Here is a 20,951-nt window from a genome sequence, read left to right as displayed (position 1 = left end):
CTTCATTCAAGATTGAGTCCACAAGATCAGTTGAGTGTAAGTATAACATTGCAGTAGAGCACACACACGACAAGACCAAGTGGTAAAAAAAACAGTGGAAGTTGCCTTTATTCCAGTAACATGTACAGCAACAGCATCAAAAGAAACATTCTACCTTCGCTAGTCTGGGTTGGTGTTTCTGACTCCCTCTGGAGTCGGCACAGTAAGGCCTACAACACCTACACGCGCGCGCACACACACACACACACACACACAGAGAAGAATAATCAATTTACATCATCTTACATCGTCAGGCTTGTTGCCATAGTAACGCTAGGCCCCTCCCTCTCCCTAGGTGGGGGGGCGGGAGGTTCAGAGCCTGGTCATGGAGCCCCCCGCTGTCTGAATAAACACACAGACGGGTCTCAACCAAGGGGCCAGTCTGTCAGCTGGCATCCAGGTGCTCACGCCAACATGTGTGTGTACCGCTCTGTGATTGGTCACTTGGTGGAGCGCCTGGTTGGCTCGGAGGCGGTTGGAGGTGGGGGCGGGCCGCGGCGGTCCAGGTCCTCGATGTAGAACATGATGAGCTTCCTGCGCTCGTCAGGAACACAGTCCAGAACCAGGTACCGCTTGTCGTTCTGGAGAACCTTCTCCACGTCACTCAGGTGCTGGTCAGACTCCTGGATCAACTTCCTGGACCTGGTCGGGACGGGATCGTCACATGTGTGTGAAGAGTGTGTGTATATATGCGTGTGTGTGTGTATCTACATGAATGTGTGTGTGTGTCCCACCTGTAGGTGATGAACTTTGTCTCCTTCAGCAGGGTTCTGAAATCAGCCTTGGCTGTTATATACTTGTCTTTGATGTAGTCCTCAAACTCCCTCTGCTTCTTCTGCAGGATACACACACACACACACACACACACACACACACACACACACACACACAGTGTACGTGCAGACACGCATTCACAGACACGCAAAGCTCTCCGTTAGCATGACAGCATGGTGTACACATCACTTGAAGATCCTCATCAAATTCTCAAGTTAAATTCTTGTCTATGTTCTTTTAGAGTTACTAGAATTTGTTTTTGTATCTTTCATGGTCGAAGTCAAAACACACGACAGCATCAACACCCGACTCCTCAACAACTTGAGAGGCTCCAAACAGTCGCCAGTCTAATCGCCGTGGTTACCCGGTCACTGCTGGAAAACTTGATGCAGCGAGGATCCTCCTTGATGATCTTCTTCACCTCCTTCCAGGACGTGGTCAGGGTGATCTACACACACAAAAATAATTAAAACTTGAGTGCAAATTAATGAATGTATTATGGAACTACTGTTAGATACACGTGTTCTTTAGGGACACCTAATCTGTTGCCCCGCTTTAGCTCTGAAGCTCTGATTGGCCCCGCCGTGAGTCAGAGATAGCTAGCAGCACTAAGGACGAGTATGGCGAGTGCTGGTGACCCACGAGAGATAGAGGACCCGCCGGCCGGCCTCTTTAAGATCGGAAACTTCAGTTTCCCATTCAGTTACAGTAGTACAGGCGAGAGAGTGGTGGATAGGACAAGCACTGTGTCGGCGTTGTTCAGCAGTTGCGGGGTATGTGAGTGGAAATACATCTAACATGCTAACGCATAAAAACGCATCTGGATAAGAGCGTGTGCTAAATGACTAACAATATCCGACGCCATCCCCCAGGTGTGCCAATCACTGGAACGAGACAAAAAAGAACGGTCCAACTTCTCCTCCCTACAGTGCTTAGCCAGCCTTTAGATACACATACAAATGGGGCCAACAAAAATCACTGACGCAATCGGAATTTACATGTCATCTTCAATGCGCCCGAATTCACTCGTAGAGGAACCTGGCTTGTTTTGCTTTTACCTCCGTTGTGCCGAACTCATACCGAACCGAACAGTGACTTCAGTGTACCGTTCCACCCCTAGTATGTATGCATGTGTCATGCCTGTGTGGGTTCTAGTACGTGTGTGTGTGTGTGTGTTCTGTCACCATGCTGGTCTCGTCCAGCAGCTGTCTGAAGTGCTCCTTCTTCTTCTTGGTGAGCGCTTCCACGTGCTCGTTGAACAGCTTCTCCTTCTCGTCCCTCTCCAGCAGGGAGGCACACTCCCAGCGGTGGTCCTTACGCAGGTTACGACGAGTATCCGACCACGACGCGTCCGACGAACGCACCTGGACGCCGACGGGCACAGACGGACGGGCACACACGTCACACCACTGTCAATGTGTCACCGCTACGTTAATCCAAGTTGAGAGTCTGCGCGGTAACAGCAAGACTAGCAGACTAAAATCAGTGTTGGAAAAAAGTGTTGAGAGTGTGTGTGTGTCTGTGTACTCACCATGTCTGACATGAGGGCTCTGAAGGCCTGGATGGCCTCCTCTCGCTTGTGCTGCTCCCTCTCCCGGTCGATCTCCTTGGTCTGCTCTGAGCGGGCCTTCTGCACCTCCCTCTCCCTTTCCCTCAGGCTGGCCTCCACACGCGCCTGCCGCTCCAGCTCACGCTCCTTCTCCCCGTCCACGCTCTGCTCACACACACATACACCGTTTGTCACTTTATTCCGAGGATGGGCCGACCATTCACTTCCATTCAAAATTGTGCTCTCTAACCCTAATCCACTAACCGTAACATGGACCAATTATAACCCCAACACTAATTCTAACCCCCTTTAAAATTCTGGGCCCCAGAACACACGTGCATTAAGCACATAAACAGTCAATGATCTTATAACATGCATCCGCAGAAATCCAAGAGTCCCACACACACACACATACACGCAGCCCCACCTTGGCCTGTTTGTCCAGGTAGTGTTTGTAGAGCTCCTCTCTCAGGTTGGAGCTGTCTACAGCCTTGTAGCGAGGGTCTCCCTCCAGACGCTCCTTCACCTGTCTCCAGCGCTGACCCCCCTCCACATGCTGCTCCTCCAGCAGCACCAGGAAGTCCAGCTTCACCTGACGCGCACACACACAGCTATAAATACACATGTATATATTTATATATACACACACACACACACCTTTTACACGACTGCTTGATGTACATAGCCAACGCTGCTTGTACATGCATGGGGATCGATGCCCAGTTCTGTAAGGACCCGGTTCCAAATTTCTCGAAAACCCAAAGATCAATAAGGTCCGAGCATATCGATGCCGCTATCAAGACTAGGTAGGCTAATATAATGTAACGTTATGTCATTTAAATCAAATCACTGGTGCACAAACGTACATCGATTGTCTAATAAAATTACTAAATTCAATAGAAGGGCCTGCCAACTGCCTTTAAACTAAAAGAAGAAGAATTTAATTGGCTCACGCCCTACTTCGCTACATTTCTCATTTTGTTGCTAGCTACGATGGCTGAACGTACCAAGCGGTCAAAGGCTTGGCTACATTTTAATAAAGCCAAAGCAACGTGTAATATATGATCGAAGATAATTTCTTGTAAGGGGACACAGACACACACTACTGCAATGCCAACTCCAGCTGCCCGACAATCCTCCTCCTCAACCCAAGGTTTGCATGTTTAGCACAGTCAGCGCACCCCAACTTCGTAGCAAGTATCCATCGTTGACAATAATAAGCCTCAATAATAAGAGCCAGGGCTCTACAGTGCAACTATTTCACTCGCCTATGCCCCCAATATTAAGTTAGTTATAAATGTTGTTTAGATGGTGGTTAGCTCAAGCTCACCCCAGAAAAGTATCGATAGTGGTATCGATAAAGACTTGCATCGTTAAGCAGTCTCGAAAATTTGTATCGATATCGATACAAATTAACGATCCCCATCCCTAGTGTGCACACGTGTGTGCATGCGTGTGTTGCGCGTGTGAGAGATATGGGGTGTAATCAGTGTCAGCGTAGCAGCACACAGTGCGTTCACCGCCTACCTGATACACGTAGGCTACTCTGGCGAGTTTTAGAAAGCGCGGAATCAATACTACACCACACAGTTGGTGTGCGTATAAACAGGCGTAATTGGTGTATATTACATTTGATAAGGCGTGCGCACAGGCAGGTGACAGGTGCTTCGCGTACTTTGTTCAGTGATGAACATCCTCATCACAAAAAGCGCAGAGCCATTTTTCCCCGACTCATTCATTTCAAAACAACGATCTAAGCCATGCCTTAATAGCTCCCGCGTCTAGGCGGGCAGATGTTTGCAGGCGTTTCTGTGCTGCGCTGCAAGGTGTCAGATGAGGTGTATGACGCATACACCTCATACGGGTGTATGTGTGTGCATGCGTGTGTGTGCATGCGCGTGCTCCTCACCTTCTCGCCCCGGGTCTTGGAGTCCTCCTTCTCCCTCTTCCTCAGAGCGGTCATGTACTCAGTAAAGATGGCCTCCCTCTCCTTCATCTTCTCTATGGCCTTAAACCTGGAGTCCCTTGCATGCCGGGATGCAAACTCACTGAACGTGGTCCTGCCATACACGTGCACAGAGACGCAGACACACACACAGACACACACATGCATAGACACGCACACATTTAGTCATTATTTAGTCATTTAGCAGATGCTCTTATCCAGAGCTACTTACAGTAAGTACAGGGACATTCCCCCCGAGGCAAGTAGGGTGAAGTGGCTTGCCCAAGGACACAACATCATTTTTCACGGCCGGGAATCGAACCGGCAACCTTCTCATTACTAGCCCGATTCCCTAACCGCTCAGCCACCTGACTCCCCTGACACGCACACACAGAGATACAGATTCTCGGTCACCATGGCAACTGTGAGGGCTGAGATCTCCACGGTGACGTGGTCTCACCTGGCGGTCAGCTTGGCGTCCTCCATCATCTTCCTGAACTCGTCCTTGGCCTGCATCAGTTTGTTCTTCTTCTCCTTCCTCTCCTCCTCTGCACGCGTCTTCACATACTGGTCAAACACCTGAGCCACACACACACACACACTGAACAAAACTACACTTCTGGTACACATTCATATACGCGTGTGTGTGTGTGTGTGTGTACCTGCTTCCTCTCCTTGGGGTTGAGCAGCAGGTAGCGAGGGTCGAACACGATCTTGTGCAGCTCCTTCTCCCAGGTGGAGAAGGCTGACACCTGGTGGCCGGGAAGGGAAAGGACAGTCAGAAAGGCTCAGGCATTTCAACATTATGCTACGCAACTACATGATAACGCTGCGAGTATAGAGGGCAGTAAATAAATGATAACATGAACTGGGATGCCAGACAGAGAGAGAGAAACAGAGGAGAGAAAGGTGTAGTGTGTTGGGGTGCGTGTACCCCTCTCTCCAGCAGCATGTCTCTGAACTGGCCCATCCGAGCTTCCAGAGGCACCACTGCACGCTCGCGGGCCGCACGAAGCTCCGCCTCCATCGCTGCCTCCTTCTCCGACTCCGCCTCCTTCACAGACTCTGCCTCCTTCCTGTGGGTGGAGGGAGGGGGCGGGGAGAGACAGAGAGAGTCAGGAGGGAGGGGGAGAGGTAGGGCACTGTGGAGGTGACTGGGTTGTGTCTAGGCTGAGTAGACCAGTCTTCTGGGTTATTGTGTGTGTTATTGGTTAAGGCGAAGAATCACCTGATTACCAGGTCAGATTCTCATTGGACGTAGCTTGAACCCTGGACCGATCAGAGAGCTAGAAGGGGAGAGGGTTAAAGAGCAATCTAGGAGGAGGGTGGAGCTAGGTGGTTGGTTACCTTGGAGAGCATGTTGGTGACATCACCAGTCCTACTGACGCAGACCGCTGACCAGTCAGCTTTCACCACCACTTGAACAGAGCCAATCAGAAATCAGCATTGAAGTTACTGAGAGATGTCACACTGAGACCCAACTAACCCAACCACGACCAAGACCCCCATCCCTCCGTTCCTCCCTCACAATCCCTCCCTCACACCTCATCCCTCTCTCCATCCCTCGGTCAAACCTCATCCCTCTCTCCATCCCTTGGTCACACCTCAACTAGCTCTCTCGGTCACACCTCATCCCTTTCTCCATCCCTCCTTCCCCACACCTCCTCTCCCTTAACACTAGAACCTCCACAGTAGAGGGTCTTTTTTATTTATTTATCCCCCTGGCGTTTTTAAATGCATTTAACATTAAAGAATAATTGGGGGAGTGGGCTTTTTATTTATATATATTCGAACCACTAATCGGGTCATCTATACCCTGAAAATACTGCCTGGCCAAAAAAAATGTGTTGCCGCTGAATAGGAGATCACTTAAAAGCTTGGTGAAGTCAAATCCTACAAAATTGACATAGCTCTCACGTCTATGTTTAATAGTAAAAGTACTAGCATTTCCACACGCACAAGAAGTCGCAGTACTGGGACTGGAGCAGGGTGGCCTTGTTAGTGAGGCTAACCGGGAAAAAAAGGCTTCAATTGCTAGATAACATGAAGATTAGACTCTGGAGCGATGGAAAATAGTTGTGGGGTCTGATGAGTCTAAAATGATCCTATTCCAGAGATGGGCATGCACACATCATGCCTATTGCCCAGTATACAAACCTCAGGAGGCAGTGGTATAATCTGGGGTTGCTTCTATTGTTCAGGTCTAGGCTAGGGTTATCCCATCACTGGATTATTTCTTCCGATGGCTCAGTCAAATTCCAGGACGACAATGCCAGGATTAATTGGACACAAATTGTGAAAGTGGTTCAAGGAGCATGCATTCACTCGTGAATTGGGCACAACAGAAACTAAACTTAGCCACACTGAAAGTTGTTGTGCTGGAGAACATTGTATGGAGTGGTTCAACTCCCATCATTAATACATTTCAGCCAAAAATGAGTGCTACTCTGGCATAAGGTTTTTGAAAATTCCACGGCCAAACAATTCCACGTGCTATCAAAGCTAAAGACGAAGATATTGATGTGCAACAATCATTTGGCCAGGCAGTGTAGAAAACGCTGTATTTTGCCTTGCTCAACATTCGTGCAATGTCTGGTTGCTTAGCAACGCCCATTGTTGTCTTTTGATAAGCAGGCCAACGAGCTACATTGGATACAGATATAGAGATAGAAATAGATAGAAAGACACATATGGACAGTGAGTGTCCTGTACCGGAGGTGAACGATTGCTGATGCTGTTGTGGCAAGGGGGATAAATGACCCGGCCAGCAGTTCTAGGGGGTCGTGGAATGTTGGTTCTAGTGTTAAACAAGTATGACGACACGCTGTGGTGACCATGTATCTCCCAACCTGAACTGGTCTTCGGTGTTTCCTGTGCCAACAGACAGTAGAGAACTTACTTCCTCTTCTTGGCCTTGACAGGCTCCTCCTCCAGGACCTCCTCTGCTGCCACCTCAAGCTCCTCCTTACTGATACCTGCAAGACAACATGAGAACCTTTAGTGTCAGAGATCGGTATCTAATGTGGTGTGTGTGACAGACAGTGTGAGTGTGTGTGGTATGATTGTGTGCAGTGAAGTGTGTATGCGTGTGTGTGGTATGGTCGTGTACAGTGTGTGTGTGTGTACCCACCCAGCTTGCGGCTGTCCTCCAGCCCTCTCTTGTGAGGAGGTTCTTGGATGTTCTTGTCCACGTCGGCCCGGCCCACCAGCTCCTCGGGGCGGTCCCACATGGAGAGGCGGGTGGTCGGGTTGTAGAAGAACACGCGGTCATCTCCTGTCCACACCACGCACCTGCACACACACACACACGGACGCACACAGTAAGACTGTGTCAGGTGTGAAGTCAAACTGTGTGTCCATGGTGGACAGGTGTGTGTGAAGCGTCGAGTGCAGTAGTACTGCTTGCCCCATTGTGCTCGATGCTCGCTACTCTCTCCTTACAGCTCCTGCCTCTGGATAGCCTCCTTGATAGAGGTAAAGAGAGGAGCCGAGTGTGTAGGTCTCCTGCCAGTACAGAGCCTCTCCACCACCTCCTGCAGGGCATCCCCGAGGCCACACACAGACACTGGGTACCTCATGGTCCCAGGCTGAACCACAGGGGATTTCCAAGCAGTGGTGGGCCCCAGAGAAGAGGCGTGCAGGCCTTCTAAAGTATGGATAAGCCCTGGCTCCCATTAAGCACCGCCCCCGCTATGGGGTAGCTGCCCAGCAGGCAGTTCCCCACTGCCCTGTGGTCCGTCTCGACAACAGGAGAGGGCCAAGAGACACACAGTCACTGTCGCCATCACTACTACCACATATATATGCTCCACTTGCAATACTAGTAGTGGGTCCAGGATAGGACTGTTCAGCCATTAAAGGTCTCACCGTTAAAGGAGTGTGTGCATCATCATCGGTTTCGACTGACGACAGAAGGAGGACAATGTAGATGTAGCAGTGTGTGTGAACATACCAGGGTGTGCCAGGGATGGGGTTGGTGGCCACAGGCTTGGCCTTCTGAGCTGCCTTTTCTTCCTCCGTCATCTCCTCCTCCTTCTGCTCCTGGAGGGGGGGGGGGGGGGGGGGGGGGGGGGGGGGAGAGAGGCAACAGCATTCTATAGCTGAAACTGTATTCTCCATAATCTGTGTGTGTGTGAGAATTTATGTATATACATATACACTGAATGGCAACTTTAAGAGGTCCACCTATTCAACTGCTCGTTAACGCAAATATCTAATCGGCCAATCACATGGCAGCAATTCAATGCATTTAGACATGTAAACATGGTCAAGATCTGCTGAAGTTCAAACTGAGCATCAGAAAGGGGAAGTAAGGGGATTTGCATGACTTAACGTGGCATGGTTGTTGGTGGTCTGAGTATTTCAGAAACTGGGATTTTCTGGGAAAATTGGATTATCACGCACAACCATCTCTAGGATTTACAGAGAACGGCCCAGAAAAGAGAAAATATCCAGTGAGTAGCAGTTCTGTGGATGTAAAATGCCTTGTTGATGCCAGAGGTCAGAGGAGAATGGCCAAACTGGTTGGAGCTGATAGAATGACAACAGTAACTCAAATAAGCACTCGACCACTCCTGTCAGCCAAGAACAGGAAACTGTGGCTACAATTTACACGGACTCACCGAAATGTATATAGATAATAGAAGATTAGAAAATAAACTGGGGATGCACCGAAATGATAATTATATCCAAAACTGAAACTTCAGCAAAATTCTGCATGCAGAATGGTTGGTAAATGACTTACATTTACTCATTTAGAAGACGCTCTTATCCAGAGCGACTTACAGTAAGTACAGGGACATTCTCCCTGAGGCAAGTAGGGTGAAGTGCCTTGCCCAAGGACACAACGTCATTTTGCATGGCCGGCAATCGAACCGGCAACAACCTTCTGATTAATTGCCCGACTACCTAACCGCTCAGCCATCTGACCCCCGATACTCCCCGACTTAATATCTATCATTTATTTTGTATAATTCCATGAGTGTTAAACTTTTTAAATTGGCACCGTACCCCCGCTTGAAATTTCTGCTGAACCAACACTGCAAATCTGATGTCCTTATCGGACAAACTTTAACTTTTAAGTATTTCCAAATCGCTGACACGATCTCCCTTATTGGAAATATTTATGTAAAATCACCTGAGATAAACATGGGTGTGCATTATATAAGGATAATTCACGGATAGTCAGAAAATAGTTTGACGTTAGTAGGAGCTATTGAAATTAAACAGTTAAAACAATTTACATACAATTGTGTGAGATGAAAATGGACAAACCAAAAGGTGTGCTACTTGTCATTGTTATTTGGTTAGCTACAACCAGTTTGGAAAGTTTTAGGAGTAAAGGATAGAGTTATTGACATAAAACAATTTGTCATTTTGTTGACGCTCCCTAACTGCTGTTAGCGGACGCCAGAAGTAAGGAAAAGTAATGGGGAATATCTGTTGAATATTCAACTTGAAACTAACTTTACTTCGGTCCAGTGACAATGGCAAGATCAAACAAGTGAAATCTGAGCACTTAGGGGCGGTTTAGATTTTTGGCCTTTGTTCTCTTTCGCCATTTTCGGCAGCCGAAATTTAGCAGACGCTCTTATCCAGAGCAATATAAAAATGTAGGTGCATCCCTAGAATTTTTTTTTGCCTTGACTGATAAGTCTTGATTTCTGCTGCGACATTGTGATGGCAGTGTCAGAATTTGGCCTAAAAGACATGAAAGTATGGATCCATCCTGCCTTGTATCAATGGTTCAGACTGGTGGTGGTGGTGTAATGTAGTGTCAATATGGACCAAAAGGGGGTCCAACCTGTTACTAGCAAGAAAAAAACTGATTCAACCAAATGAAGTAGCCGGTATGTGTGTGTGCTCACCTCCCTGGCCAGGCTGGCCTGCTCAGCCTTGGCCTCCTCCTCCTCCATCTCCATGGCCTCTTCCTCCAGAGCCTGCCTCTCCTTTGCCTCTTTCGCCTCTTTTTCTGCCGGGGTCACACACATGCAGATAAATGCGAATGCACACATACACACAGACAGCGTTAAGGGTCAGAGTTCCCTTTCTCTTCAGGTAGACTGCCGTGTTGGAGGTCAGAGGTGAAAGCTCAAGGCTACCTTTGTCCCTCAGGTCCTGAGGTTTCTCCCAGGTGGACTCCAGTGTGCGGTTGTTGTAGTAGTACGTCTTCCCGTCCGCAGTCTTGTACTCCGACCACTCATGAAGTTGCAGGGAACCGGCCAAGGAAGCGCCGGCCAGCGAGCCTGGGGCAGCTAAGGCCAGCTGGGGGTGCATCATGGGTACTAGGGGCGGAGCCATGCCCGGAAGCATCCCTGGCACACACGCACACACACACACAGGTTGAAATATCACCTTGCTTGATAAACACCTCCATTCTAGACAGTGAAAGCACAGCTTCAGCTGTTTACATGGGTAGTCTAGCAAAAGGGATTCCAAATAAAGCAGGGTCTGTGATTGGTTGACGGGTGCGTGTCCTCTTACATGGTTGGTCTATATTCACCTACTCTGACGTTGTACAGGTGTGTATGCTCACTGTCTCTAGGGCAAAGTCTAGACAACCCAGCCAGTATGATTAACATCTACATAAAAGACATAAAAGAAACACCACTTTCAACACACACAAACACACAACATTATCTCTCTATGATGATAACCTAACCGACTGCTGTACTTCTGACTCAGAACCAACGTCTTCTGTGACCTCTGACCCAATGCCTGTTGCTAGGAGACCTGCTCCTGCCTGTCCCAGGTGTCCATAAAACCAAAAGGCTTAATGGTGAGGAGTGAGGCTGTGCAGCCTCAGGCTGCAGCCTCCTGGGGCCTGTACTACCAAGCAAGTCCAACATGCCCAGGATGTCTTTTAGTTAGCTGGCTTCACGAAGACTAACTACCGAGATGTCACAACGGTGGTTATCAACTCGTTGACTCAGCCCAGGATTTCCCAATCTAGGATTGAGCACGCTCGCATAAAAAGGGGCCGTTTTTGCTCCCCATGACCAACTGCAAACATGGACAAGTCTACCAGAGCCACATATTTTACACAATATGAGCACACTATAATAGTTTTAAATATAATCCAGGCCAAAGGAAACACCGTTGTTACTGCTAACGGTAGGAAGGAGTTGGTAGGAAGTTGGTAAAGAATTGCATTGAAAAAAGTGGGAATGCACAAATTAGGCTTACCAATTACCCCATCATTAAGGCACGAGTAGGCCTCGATCTGTATTCCGTTAAATTCATGTGTTACTTTGGTATTTCTTATTGCATGCAAGACCATTTTAGCCTTATTCTTTCAGCTGCATGACAGTGTTAGTCTTTTGAATAAATACTTTTCAAACTGGTAAACAGGTTTACTAATAAGGTCAACAAGTAAGAAGGATTTGGTGCTTTCATCAGTCTCTGTTTTAGAATAATATAGGTATATATACAAAGATAATTGTCAGAGAAAGCCCCCAAAAAATTGTCGGACTCAACACGACTGCCCTCTCACTATTCGCTCACATGAATCATGGGATGTTCTAGAAACTATTAATCAATTTTACAATAAAATTGATTGCCAGTAGGCGGTGCATTCATACATGTTGACCTGTTATCTATAACAGTGCAGCATAAGTTACCATGGTCACCTACCCTGGTAAGAAGTGAACCACCATTGTGACACTGATACCCCAGGGTTAAACCCGAAGTTACCTCGCTAACCCCAAATCCTGCTTCGTAGTACAGGCCTCTGACCTGCCTCAGTTGACCCTCCCAGCCACAACACTCACACACCAGAAGAACCAAACACAGACACAAAAAACAGAAATACACCAATCTAGAACCCCTCTCCAGCCTTCCTGCCAACCCTCTTCCGGCTTGAGAACAGAGAAGAAACTAGAGAACCTTGCTGACCCAACCTGTATGGTTCGACCAAAATTGTGTGTGTGTGTGTGTGTGGGGGGATTAGAAGATCAGAATGATAAGAAGCAGCAGCAACAACAAGGACTAACATGCCATCTAGAGACTTGAGATGTCAGGAAGTGATGTCATTGGTGATGTCATTACCGTTGTGGCCTGGCGAGACTGTCTTTATATACGACCCTTCCACTAGCTGGACCATAGCTACACCTGCAAGAACGGACAAGCAAGCATGGTGTTGGACACGGAACACACACCACGCACACACGTGCACGTCAACCATCAGGGTGGGTGGGAGACCACACACACGTACGTATGCACACCCGCTGTGGTCAACCCCTCCTCTCACCTGGCGGTCGAGGCACACACAGTTGACAACCAGCACCTAGCCTGTCTGCCTGCTTGTCTGTCAGCCTACCTGTCTGTCAATTCCATCTGCCTGCCTGCCCGCCTATCTGTCTATCTGCCTGTCTGCTGCTCTTGGTGGGTATTTCTGTCTGTCTGTGTGTGTGTGTCTGTCTACACCAAGGTCTGTCTGGCCAGCTGACAAGACAGATGTCTCTCCACTGTGTCCCGGTTACACATCAGTTATAAACCATGGTGGAAATGTTGTCAATTTTATCATCTACCTTGTCACTGGACTGCATTAACTATTTTCTATTGCAGCCTAGGTGTGAGATAAATGGAATACACCACGCTGCCCCCTGCTGGTCTGGAGGGAAATTGCCTGTCCTGGACTTGCCACCAGGGGCCTGGTGAATGAATTTTTGTCTGGATCTCAACATCTCCCAAGAGGAACGAGATGGCGGGAATTTCCAGAGGACTAAGAACCCCTCGACCCCAGTTCTCATCCAGGGGATGGAGGTGGAGACGGTGGGGACCTGGGAGTCCACTTAGACAGCAGGCTACATTGGGATTGAATCCTGTGTTTTACCTTGTGTACAGTCCTGCTCATTTTTGGTATTCTGCATACTTTTGCCTTTTTTTTTTTTTTATCTTCTTGCCTGCTGCAACACCATAACTTCCCCATGGGGATCAATTAAGTGCCTACTACTACTACTACACGCATGTATGTCTGGTCGGACTGCCAGGCCCTGGCTCCGACAGGAGGACACAAGCTCACCCTCTCTACCCTCAACCTGTCTGTCTGAACTCTCTGTGCTGGGGGAGGATGCCGATGGACACCAACCAACACTGTGACTGTGGGGAAGAAGGGGGTGGGGTAGGAAAAGGAAGGGATGTAGTGGCAGGGGAGAAGAGATGGAAGATAATGATGATGGGGGAGGGGTGGGGGGATAGAGGGGGAGAAGAGAAACTGATTTGATACAAAGATAGACAGAAGATGAGAAGGTAAGGGGAAAAGGGATAAGATAAGGAGGGATGGGTATGGAAGGAAGGACTAGACTAGATACAGGTGGAGGTCTTGGAGGTGCTAGAGGTCTTACCAGGCAGAGGGATGTGCATGCCTGGCAGTGGCACCCTGAAGGGGGGCACCATGACGGGGGGGAAGGCTGGAATGGTGGTGGCAGGCTGGGGCAGGGCGTGGGGCAGGCTCTGGGGCAACAGAGACATAGTCTGCACCGACGTCACCGACGCTGGAACTGTGGCCACGCTCACCACCACAGGGGTCACACCCACGCTGGAGGTCGCCGTAGCAACTTGGGGCAGGTCTGCAACAGCAGAAGCTGGGCAGACGCCAGCACAGAGTCACAACACTGACAGGAACCATGTTTTACTGTACAGGGCTTACCGTATTTTTCGGAAATAAAGCTGCGGTTATAAGCCAATTTTAAATGTTTCTTGTGGTGGTGCGGCTTATATTTTGATGCGGCTTATAGCACGTTTTTATCAACAGTAGAAACACTTTTTCCGTGAATGTTATTTAACCCGTTAAGGAGTAGCGTCGCACATGTGATCGTTCGAATGCGGGTCTCACAGCGTAACGTCGCATATATACGATTTCGAACATTCCAATTGAATATTTTCCGATGGACAAAAACTATGCCACAAACGCTTTAGTATGGCTTCAAAATGTACTAATGAGAAGGCTAAAAAGTCAAACGAGCATTGGTAGTAGCATTGCTACGAGTATTATGCTGGCAAACTTAGCCCAGAAGCTAACTAAAGCTAGCTAGCTACCGTTTCGGTAAAATAACTTGCGCTGTGGGGACCGTCGGAAATATTTAGAACTCACGCATCTAAGGGTTAATACCCGGGCAATAGAAAACATACACTACACACTTACTTTCGTTTTTGAAGTGTGTTATACAACGGCATGCTGTAAGATCGCCTGTACTCGTGTATTGCTTGGTATCATTGTTCCCGTATCAAGTGTGGCATATATTCCAGTGCGGTTTATACTCAGATTTAAAGCTCCCATTCTGGTGGGGTGCGGCTTATAGATAATTCAGCTTATTTTCCCAAAAATGCGGTATGTTTTGGCTTAGTCAGTCACAAAGCCAGTCAAACAGATACTCATCCAGGACCTATATCAAGCGAACTGGCTCATATAGTGCTGTGACATGGGAGCATGACAGCTGTGCTAATAGACACAGAACAGAACAGCGTGTTAGCCTCACACTCACTGGCGATGGACACAGAGGTGGTGGAGCTGGTGTCGGGGCTGGAGGTGTGTGTGCGGGAGGGCGAGGGGGCCTGGCTGGAGGCGGGACTGGCAGCTGCAGTACTGGCCGTTGGACCCCCACCGGTGGGCCCCCCGCCCCCCCCAGGCTGCCCCACCATCAGAGGGTTGAGTTCAGCCTGCTGGATCACCTTCACCCCCTCTGGCTTGGTCCAGACCGACTCCCTGGTCCTGGCATTGTAGTAGTATACCTGGGAGAATGAAGGTGGGGGGGAGGGAAGAGGGAAAAGGAGGAGGGGGGGGGGGGGAAGAAGAGAGGGGGAGGACAAGGTGGAGGAGAAATGGGTGAGGAAGAGATGAGGATAAGGATCATATAAATGGCTATGGCATGTTGCAAAAACAAAGCTAGCTGAGTGTTCACAACAGATCTGACAACACAGCACTTAAATCAACACAAACTATGGGTGTCTCAACACCAGAAGCCTTAATACCTAACAACGCTAGCGCATATAGAAGTAGCTTCTGTGAGCTAGCCTCCTGGGTTAGTTTCTAGACTAATGTCCTAATAGGAGACCATAGTCAAGTTATGAAGTAGTGGTGCAATAGGTGATGCCTCGGTCCTACCTTGCCCTCAGGTGTCTTGTTCTCCACCCAGATCTCCTCTCCTGGGTTGAGGGGGGGGGCTCCAGAGGCTGGAACTGGGGGCATGCCGGGGGGGAACATCAGTCCTGGGGGGGGAGGCATGCTTCCCATGGGAGGGGGCATGAAGGGGGGTCTCTGAAACAAACACAGCAGAGAGATACTGTAACCGTAAGGCAAAGACATTCCTCTTTTTGCTCTTTTACTGTTTTATTTTTAATTATTAAACAATTTTTTCTTACAAGCTTTTAAATATCTATTCCAAAAACACCCTAGCACTTTGATCTTTGAAGGATAAGAGTTCCTAGATCTTAACAGGGGCTACCTGTAGGTGCGGGGGTGCTAGCGGCGGGGGCATGCCTCCAGGCGGGGGGATAGGCGGCATGTTCGGGTCGAACGGTGGACGTCCAAAAGGGGGTCGCGGCGGGGGCCCCCGCATCATACCAAAGGGCGGGGGCGGGGGTCTGAGGAGCGGGGGAGGCCCCCGGAGCACGGAGCTCGGCGGAGGAGCAGGGCCACGAAAGCGCAGCGTCTGCTGCTGCGCCATCCTGAGACACAAAACAATGATGTTGATACAGACAACAATATACTACTAGCCAACTAACGCTTTACATGCTGAAAAATTACCGAGAACGCTATTTTAGAGACACAGCCTGCTAAACTTGATGAAAACCAAAATGCGCCGTGGCCTCGGAAGCTAACGCCAGCTAGATGTCTCATTCAAAACAGTGCAGGCTTGTAGCGTTGGCCACCTCTTCAGCTGGCTAGCTAGTCTAGCTATTAACCAAATACGCTAACCCATACACAGTCTGTAGACTAGCCCCTAGCTAGCTAGCCAGTTAGCTTGCTAGCAGCACTAAGTTAGTCTGTAATTCCCATAATGAGCCAATTTAAATAATAGTTATAATAATACAACCTGCTTACTGGCAGACAGACGTTGCCGAGTTTCAAGACAACAACTTAATACACCAGGAGAACGCTTCCTCCAGTGGATGGAGTCAACCGGGCTTACGTCGGCTAGCGAGCTAGCCAGGCTAGAAGCTGGAGGTGGAGCAAGGCTGCAGGCTTGCTAACGTGGTCAGTGATCACAAACATATTACGCTCTGGAGAGCGCATAGAAAGACAGTCTGCGCAACATAACTAACTGAGCCATGTCTACCGTCATAAGAGATATCCAATAACTTTAATTAGATAAAGGAATTCATAGTATTGCTTTCTTCGTCACACTCTAACCTGTTGTCGTTGAACCCAATACTGTCGCTGTCTGCCTGGTCCGCCATTATAGGAAAAAATGTGATGACTCTCGCGGGTTGCCAGGTTTGCCAGACTTTCTCCCCTTATTAACATGTCGAAGGTCACATAAGAAAGAGAGTTACGGGTTTCTTAGGCTAAAGATGTATTTTTGTATATATTCTGATAAACATGATGATAGATACGATTTAAATCCTGCTTTTATCTTACAAAGTGGCCTGTGAATCACCACATTATCTCTATCATCAGTTTTGATTTTTTTTTTAAGTACTAGGCTACTTAATCGCACAATATGCTGTGATTAATCGCAATTAATCTAATTTTTCCCGAGCTCGTTATCATCATGTAAAACACTGAATTAAATCAATTAACACAAGGATATTTTAAATCTCTATTTACATCTCGTGAAATGTAAACAGTCTCTCCTGGGAACTAAAGTCATTCCCATCAAATATATGCAGCAACTTTATAAACAACAAAGTGTTTAACTGCACGTTGAATATTTAAAGTTTAAACCCTGAAGGTTATCAAAAGTACTGGAAAGGGCTCTACACTAACTTATTTTTTCTAAATGTGCGCACGAAATACTATGTCGTGGCCACGAATTACTATGTTGTGACAACGAATTCGTATTTCGTGGCCACAAATGAGCATTTCGTAACACAATTTCTTCTTTTTTTATCGGATGTAATGTCTGGGGCTCCGTAGAAGGGGACTCAGTTGGGGGGTAAATTTTTTTGACGGAAGCGTTGTTTGAGTTTCTATTGTTAAACTTTAAAATAAACTAACTAAATGTATTTAGGTATGTGTCGTGTTGGACGTTAGTTTGCTTAGTTCTATTGTTCACATTGAGTGTGAAGGTTAGCTAGCTAGATCGCTAGTCATGCTGTTACAGCAGGACAGATGATAGGCTATCGCAGGACGCAGCCTATGAGGTTTATCCGTTTATTATATAAAGATTAACACGTTAACTTTCCCAGCCCTCATTTTTATTTCAGTGTGCAGTCACTCCAATCCCCCAAAATATACAAAGTGATGTCAACAGAATAAATAAAGATGTATTTTATTTTTGAGTTCATAGAACAGTTAGAAATATTTCAAACAAACTATTATTTATTTTTTATCTGAACGTTGCATTTCTTGTTTTTGTTTATAACCACCACAAATACACAACAACATATTTCCCAAAGACATACATTCATGCACTTAATAACACAAGCGCATGGCTTTAAAAAGACTCCTAAAGATCCTAAAGGATTCTCAGAACGCGCACTTCCTCCTCTTGGTTCTCCACGGCTGTGTAGACCCTCTGAACACGAGTGAGGTTCTCCGGGGACGGCGTAGTGAACACGGTCTCCAGGGCGCCCACGTCCAGCCCCTGCGCCGTGCTCAGGTACTCGCTGCAGGATGGGGGTGGAGGAGGGGGGTGGGCGTGGCCACTGCCCTCAGCCTCTGCGCTGGCCGCTGGGTCCTGGTACAGGTAGTCCCTGTTCAAAGCAGAGAGGAGGGCCTCGTGCCTCTGGAAGCGCTGCTCGTAGAAGCCAATGACGTCGGCCATGGGGTTGGGCCGCTCTGGATATGAGTAGGACCCCATGGGGAAGCTGGGGGCGGGGAGAGAAAGAGAAGAGCAGAGTAAGGATGGATGTCTCCACAGTATAGTTAGACTGTGGCTTTGGGAGTCTGTGGTGTGTGGGAGCATGTGTGTGTGAGCATGTGTACGTATGTGTAGGAGCATGTGCATGTGTGTGGGAGCATGTGTGTGTGTGTGTATAGTATGTGTGTGGGAGCATGTGTGTGTGTATAGTATGTGTGTGTGAGCATGTGTGTGAGCGTGTGTACAGCATGTATGTGTAGGAGCATGTGCATGTGAGTGGGAGCGTGTATGTGGCATGTTTGCACGTGCGTTCTCACCCTGTGGGATAGAACGGACTTCCCGGGAAGAAGAAGGAGGGGTTGAAGGGATAGCGAGGACCAGAGAAGAAGTGAGGCACGGAGGTGGATGGGTACAGGTGTGGGTGTGTCAGACCAGGCAGCTGTGGGGGCCTGGAGCAGGCGGCCATGTTGCATGACGGCACCTCTGAAGCCATCCTGTAGTAAGGGCGCCTGCTAGCCCTTCTGGTATAGGGCCTGCGGGTGGCTTCAGGGCTGGAGGAGTTGGGGTTGGGGGCCAGGCTGGCCCTAGGACGCCTGCTTTGGGGGGAAGGGGTCACGGTGGCGAGCTGGGGGCTGGATGACTGGTAATATTGGGGTGTGGAGCTGTGGGGCTGAGTGACTGCAGACTCAGACACTTGGACTAGGTGGTCACCTGAACCTGCTGGACACAGACACACAACCCCTGCGTTGGACCTGATGCTGCTGGGCTTTTGTGTGTGTGTGTGTGTGTGTGTGTGACAACTCCCCTACCTGAGGCTGAGTCTAGCATGTATGGACTAAAGGAATTCAGGGTGGCTGGGCCTGGGGTTCTGGTCTGGCCCATGCTTATGTGTGTGTAGGCCTGTGGATCAGAACCACTGGAAACGGTGGAGGAGGAAGAGGAGGGCCCAGGTGTCTCAGCGGTCACAACATACCCTCTTTTCCTCCCTGCTCTAGGCTGGTAGATCCAACCTGCCAAAGGAGAAGATCCAAACCCAGAGAGAGAAGGTAGTTAAGCTCTTTCACTCCTCAGAGTAAAAAAAACTTGTCTTCTGTAGAATACAATGCTAAACTGGGCTATAGCAAGTTGACATGCTGTCCTACCTGGATACTTTTGCCTGTGGACGTCTTTGAGCCTGCGGGATTCTTCATAGTAAGGCATCTTCTGCACCTCAGTCAGACGGCTCCACTCATACCCCAGCTGGACACTGATGTCGGCATTGTTGGCGGTGGGGTTGACCCTGGACAGGGCAGGCCGGTGGATCCTGGCCCACACCATGAAGGCGTTCATAGGCCTCTTGATGTAACCGTTCCGAGACGCACTCTCAGGCACGTTCACCATGGCTGCAGAGGCATGCATGTCATTGAAAGAGCGAAAAATATGTAAATGTAACTTGGAAACTTGCTGCACAAGTGGAGCACCCTCTCCTATTAAACGAGGAAAGAAGCTCACAATATTGAGGCATTGTTACCTGATCCTTCCGGGGGTATGGTGAGATCCATCCCTTCAGTGTTAACCCTCACCGAAGGTTCAGACACTAACGGGACGTTAACAGGGAATGGCACTCTGCTGAGGGTTATCTGTTGTTCATCTTGGCGAAATGAAAATGTCTCTGTTTTTGTTACGGCAACTGGTTGAGGTAAATCCACAGTGTGGATAAGAGGAGTATAAAATTGATCCTGTGTTCCGTTGGAAACATCACGTGTGGGTGTGGAAGCTACCACTTCGGATATGAAAGGCCCATCAACTTTTTGAATGACGAACGCACTGGTTTCCTCAACAGGTTGAACTTGAGTTGTTCGTCTTTGTCTCTGTGTTGAAATAGTTGGGACCAGAGCACCATCACATCTATTATAAGTCGGTAAAGTGTTAGGCCTACTGCGAACATCTTCGCTGCATTCTGAACGGACACAGCCTTCCACCGTTTTCAACGGTTGCTCTTCGCCGCCTCCGTGCTTCTCCGTTGAAGATGATGGGCCTGCTTCATCCTTTTCCCTAACCTCTGTCTTAGCGGGAAGTTGCACATCAAGCTCATTTTTTTTTTGTTCACCTTTCTTAAACGTCATCTGTGCCCTTCGTTTTGGGTGCCTATCCATTGTTGCGATCGTCAGGGTTAGCCAGCTATGAAATGTGATAAGCACCTTCTTTGTGATGATCTCTAAGCCTGTTGCCAACAAACGGTTATCGAACGTTCGTATAATTTAAATAGCTGCGCAAGCGGCTTTGTCACTTTGCATGACAATAGTATGGAATCTGTCATAAACAAAGAATATTTGATATAACAACATACAAACAACTCAGAGCGTCATAAATGATTCAATCGGAAGAAAGGTGCTTTTTTTTCCATTGTAAAATCAGACGAACTCTATAAACATATAGATTTTTTAAGTGATTAACTCAGATGAATATCCCCACACTAAGCATGTTCTCTGTGCCAGGACGGATGTCGTCTCAGAAATGCCACTAGATGGCGACATGACACTTCTAGACCTAATTCATTGTGGAAGTCAATGTTATCTTTCAAGACGATTCCAAGATTGTGACAAAGGTTTACATGAATTATTGAGCAGTTGAATTTTTTTACTGTTCTTTTCGTCATCCCTTTCCAGATTTACATTATATTTTTATGAGCACATCATTC

The 20,951-nt window shown here is 48.2% G+C and overlaps 2 protein-coding genes across 6 annotated transcripts; both read right to left on the bottom strand.

The window, feature by feature from the left end:
- Window positions 1-83: 83 nt before the first annotated feature.
- tcerg1b (transcription elongation regulator 1b (CA150)) lies at window positions 84-16,706 on the bottom strand. Of its 5 annotated transcripts, none has more exons than XM_067228852.1 (21): window positions 16,660-16,706; window positions 15,752-15,974; window positions 15,412-15,564; window positions 14,786-15,038; window positions 13,652-13,876; window positions 12,354-12,416; window positions 10,409-10,621; window positions 10,175-10,278; window positions 8,260-8,348; window positions 7,438-7,598; window positions 7,207-7,282; window positions 5,242-5,383; window positions 4,970-5,059; window positions 4,768-4,886; window positions 4,272-4,422; window positions 2,790-2,954; window positions 2,345-2,527; window positions 1,998-2,177; window positions 1,178-1,261; window positions 774-874; window positions 84-681 (listed from the first exon to the last, which is right to left on the bottom strand). In XM_067228852.1, exons 1-21 carry the CDS (start codon window positions 16,704-16,706, stop codon window positions 480-482), a joined length of 3,024 nt encoding a protein of 1,007 aa, XP_067084953.1. In that variant the 3' UTR covers window positions 84-479. The 5 variants fall into 5 exon arrangements, with proteins under 5 accessions (XP_067084953.1, XP_067084951.1, XP_067084952.1 ...); XM_067228850.1 differs by having other exon boundaries at window positions 13,652-13,891; window positions 14,792-15,038; XM_067228851.1 differs by having other exon boundaries at window positions 8,260-8,342; window positions 13,652-13,891; window positions 14,792-15,038.
- A 1,220-nt stretch (window positions 16,707-17,926) lies between these two features.
- LOC136933822 (transcription factor SOX-30-like) lies at window positions 17,927-20,406 on the bottom strand. Its single transcript, XM_067229365.1, has 5 exons — window positions 19,782-20,406; window positions 19,414-19,653; window positions 19,081-19,281; window positions 18,589-18,988; window positions 17,927-18,278 (listed from the first exon to the last, which is right to left on the bottom strand). Exons 1-5 carry the CDS (start codon window positions 20,404-20,406, stop codon window positions 17,927-17,929), a joined length of 1,818 nt encoding a protein of 605 aa, XP_067085466.1.
- Window positions 20,407-20,951: the final 545 nt, after the last annotated feature.

Source organism: Osmerus mordax, chromosome 25 (genome assembly GCF_038355195.1).
Source record: "Osmerus mordax isolate fOsmMor3 chromosome 25, fOsmMor3.pri, whole genome shotgun sequence".
Taxonomy (NCBI): domain Eukaryota; kingdom Metazoa; phylum Chordata; class Actinopteri; order Osmeriformes; family Osmeridae; genus Osmerus; species Osmerus mordax.
The sequence above is the reverse complement of the archived record's forward strand: the minus strand, read 5'-3'. Positions and strand labels throughout refer to the sequence as shown.

Bases quoted from the DNA above. Each gene is read 5' to 3' on its own strand.
- LOC136933822 (XM_067229365.1), bottom strand. From the start codon at position 20,406: ATGGATAGGCACCCAAAACGAAGGGCACAGATGACGTTTAAGAAAGGT. The intron at 19,654-19,781 runs GTAACAATGCCT...ATGCCTCTGCAG, and splicing joins CATACCCCCGGAAGGATCAG to CCATGGTGAACGTGCCTGAG. The intron at 19,282-19,413 runs GTAGGACAGCAT...CTCCTTTGGCAG, and splicing joins CCACAGGCAAAAGTATCCAG to GTTGGATCTACCAGCCTAGA.
- tcerg1b (XM_067228850.1), bottom strand. From the start codon at position 16,706: ATGGCGGACCAGGCAGACAGCGACAGTATTGGGTTCAACGACAACAG. The intron at 4,887-4,969 runs GTACACACACAC...TGTGTGGCTCAG, and splicing joins ACCCCAAGGAGAGGAAGCAG to GTGTTTGACCAGTATGTGAA. The intron at 4,423-4,767 runs GTGAGACCACGT...CGTGTATGGCAG, and splicing joins GACGCCAAGCTGACCGCCAG to GACCACGTTCAGTGAGTTTG.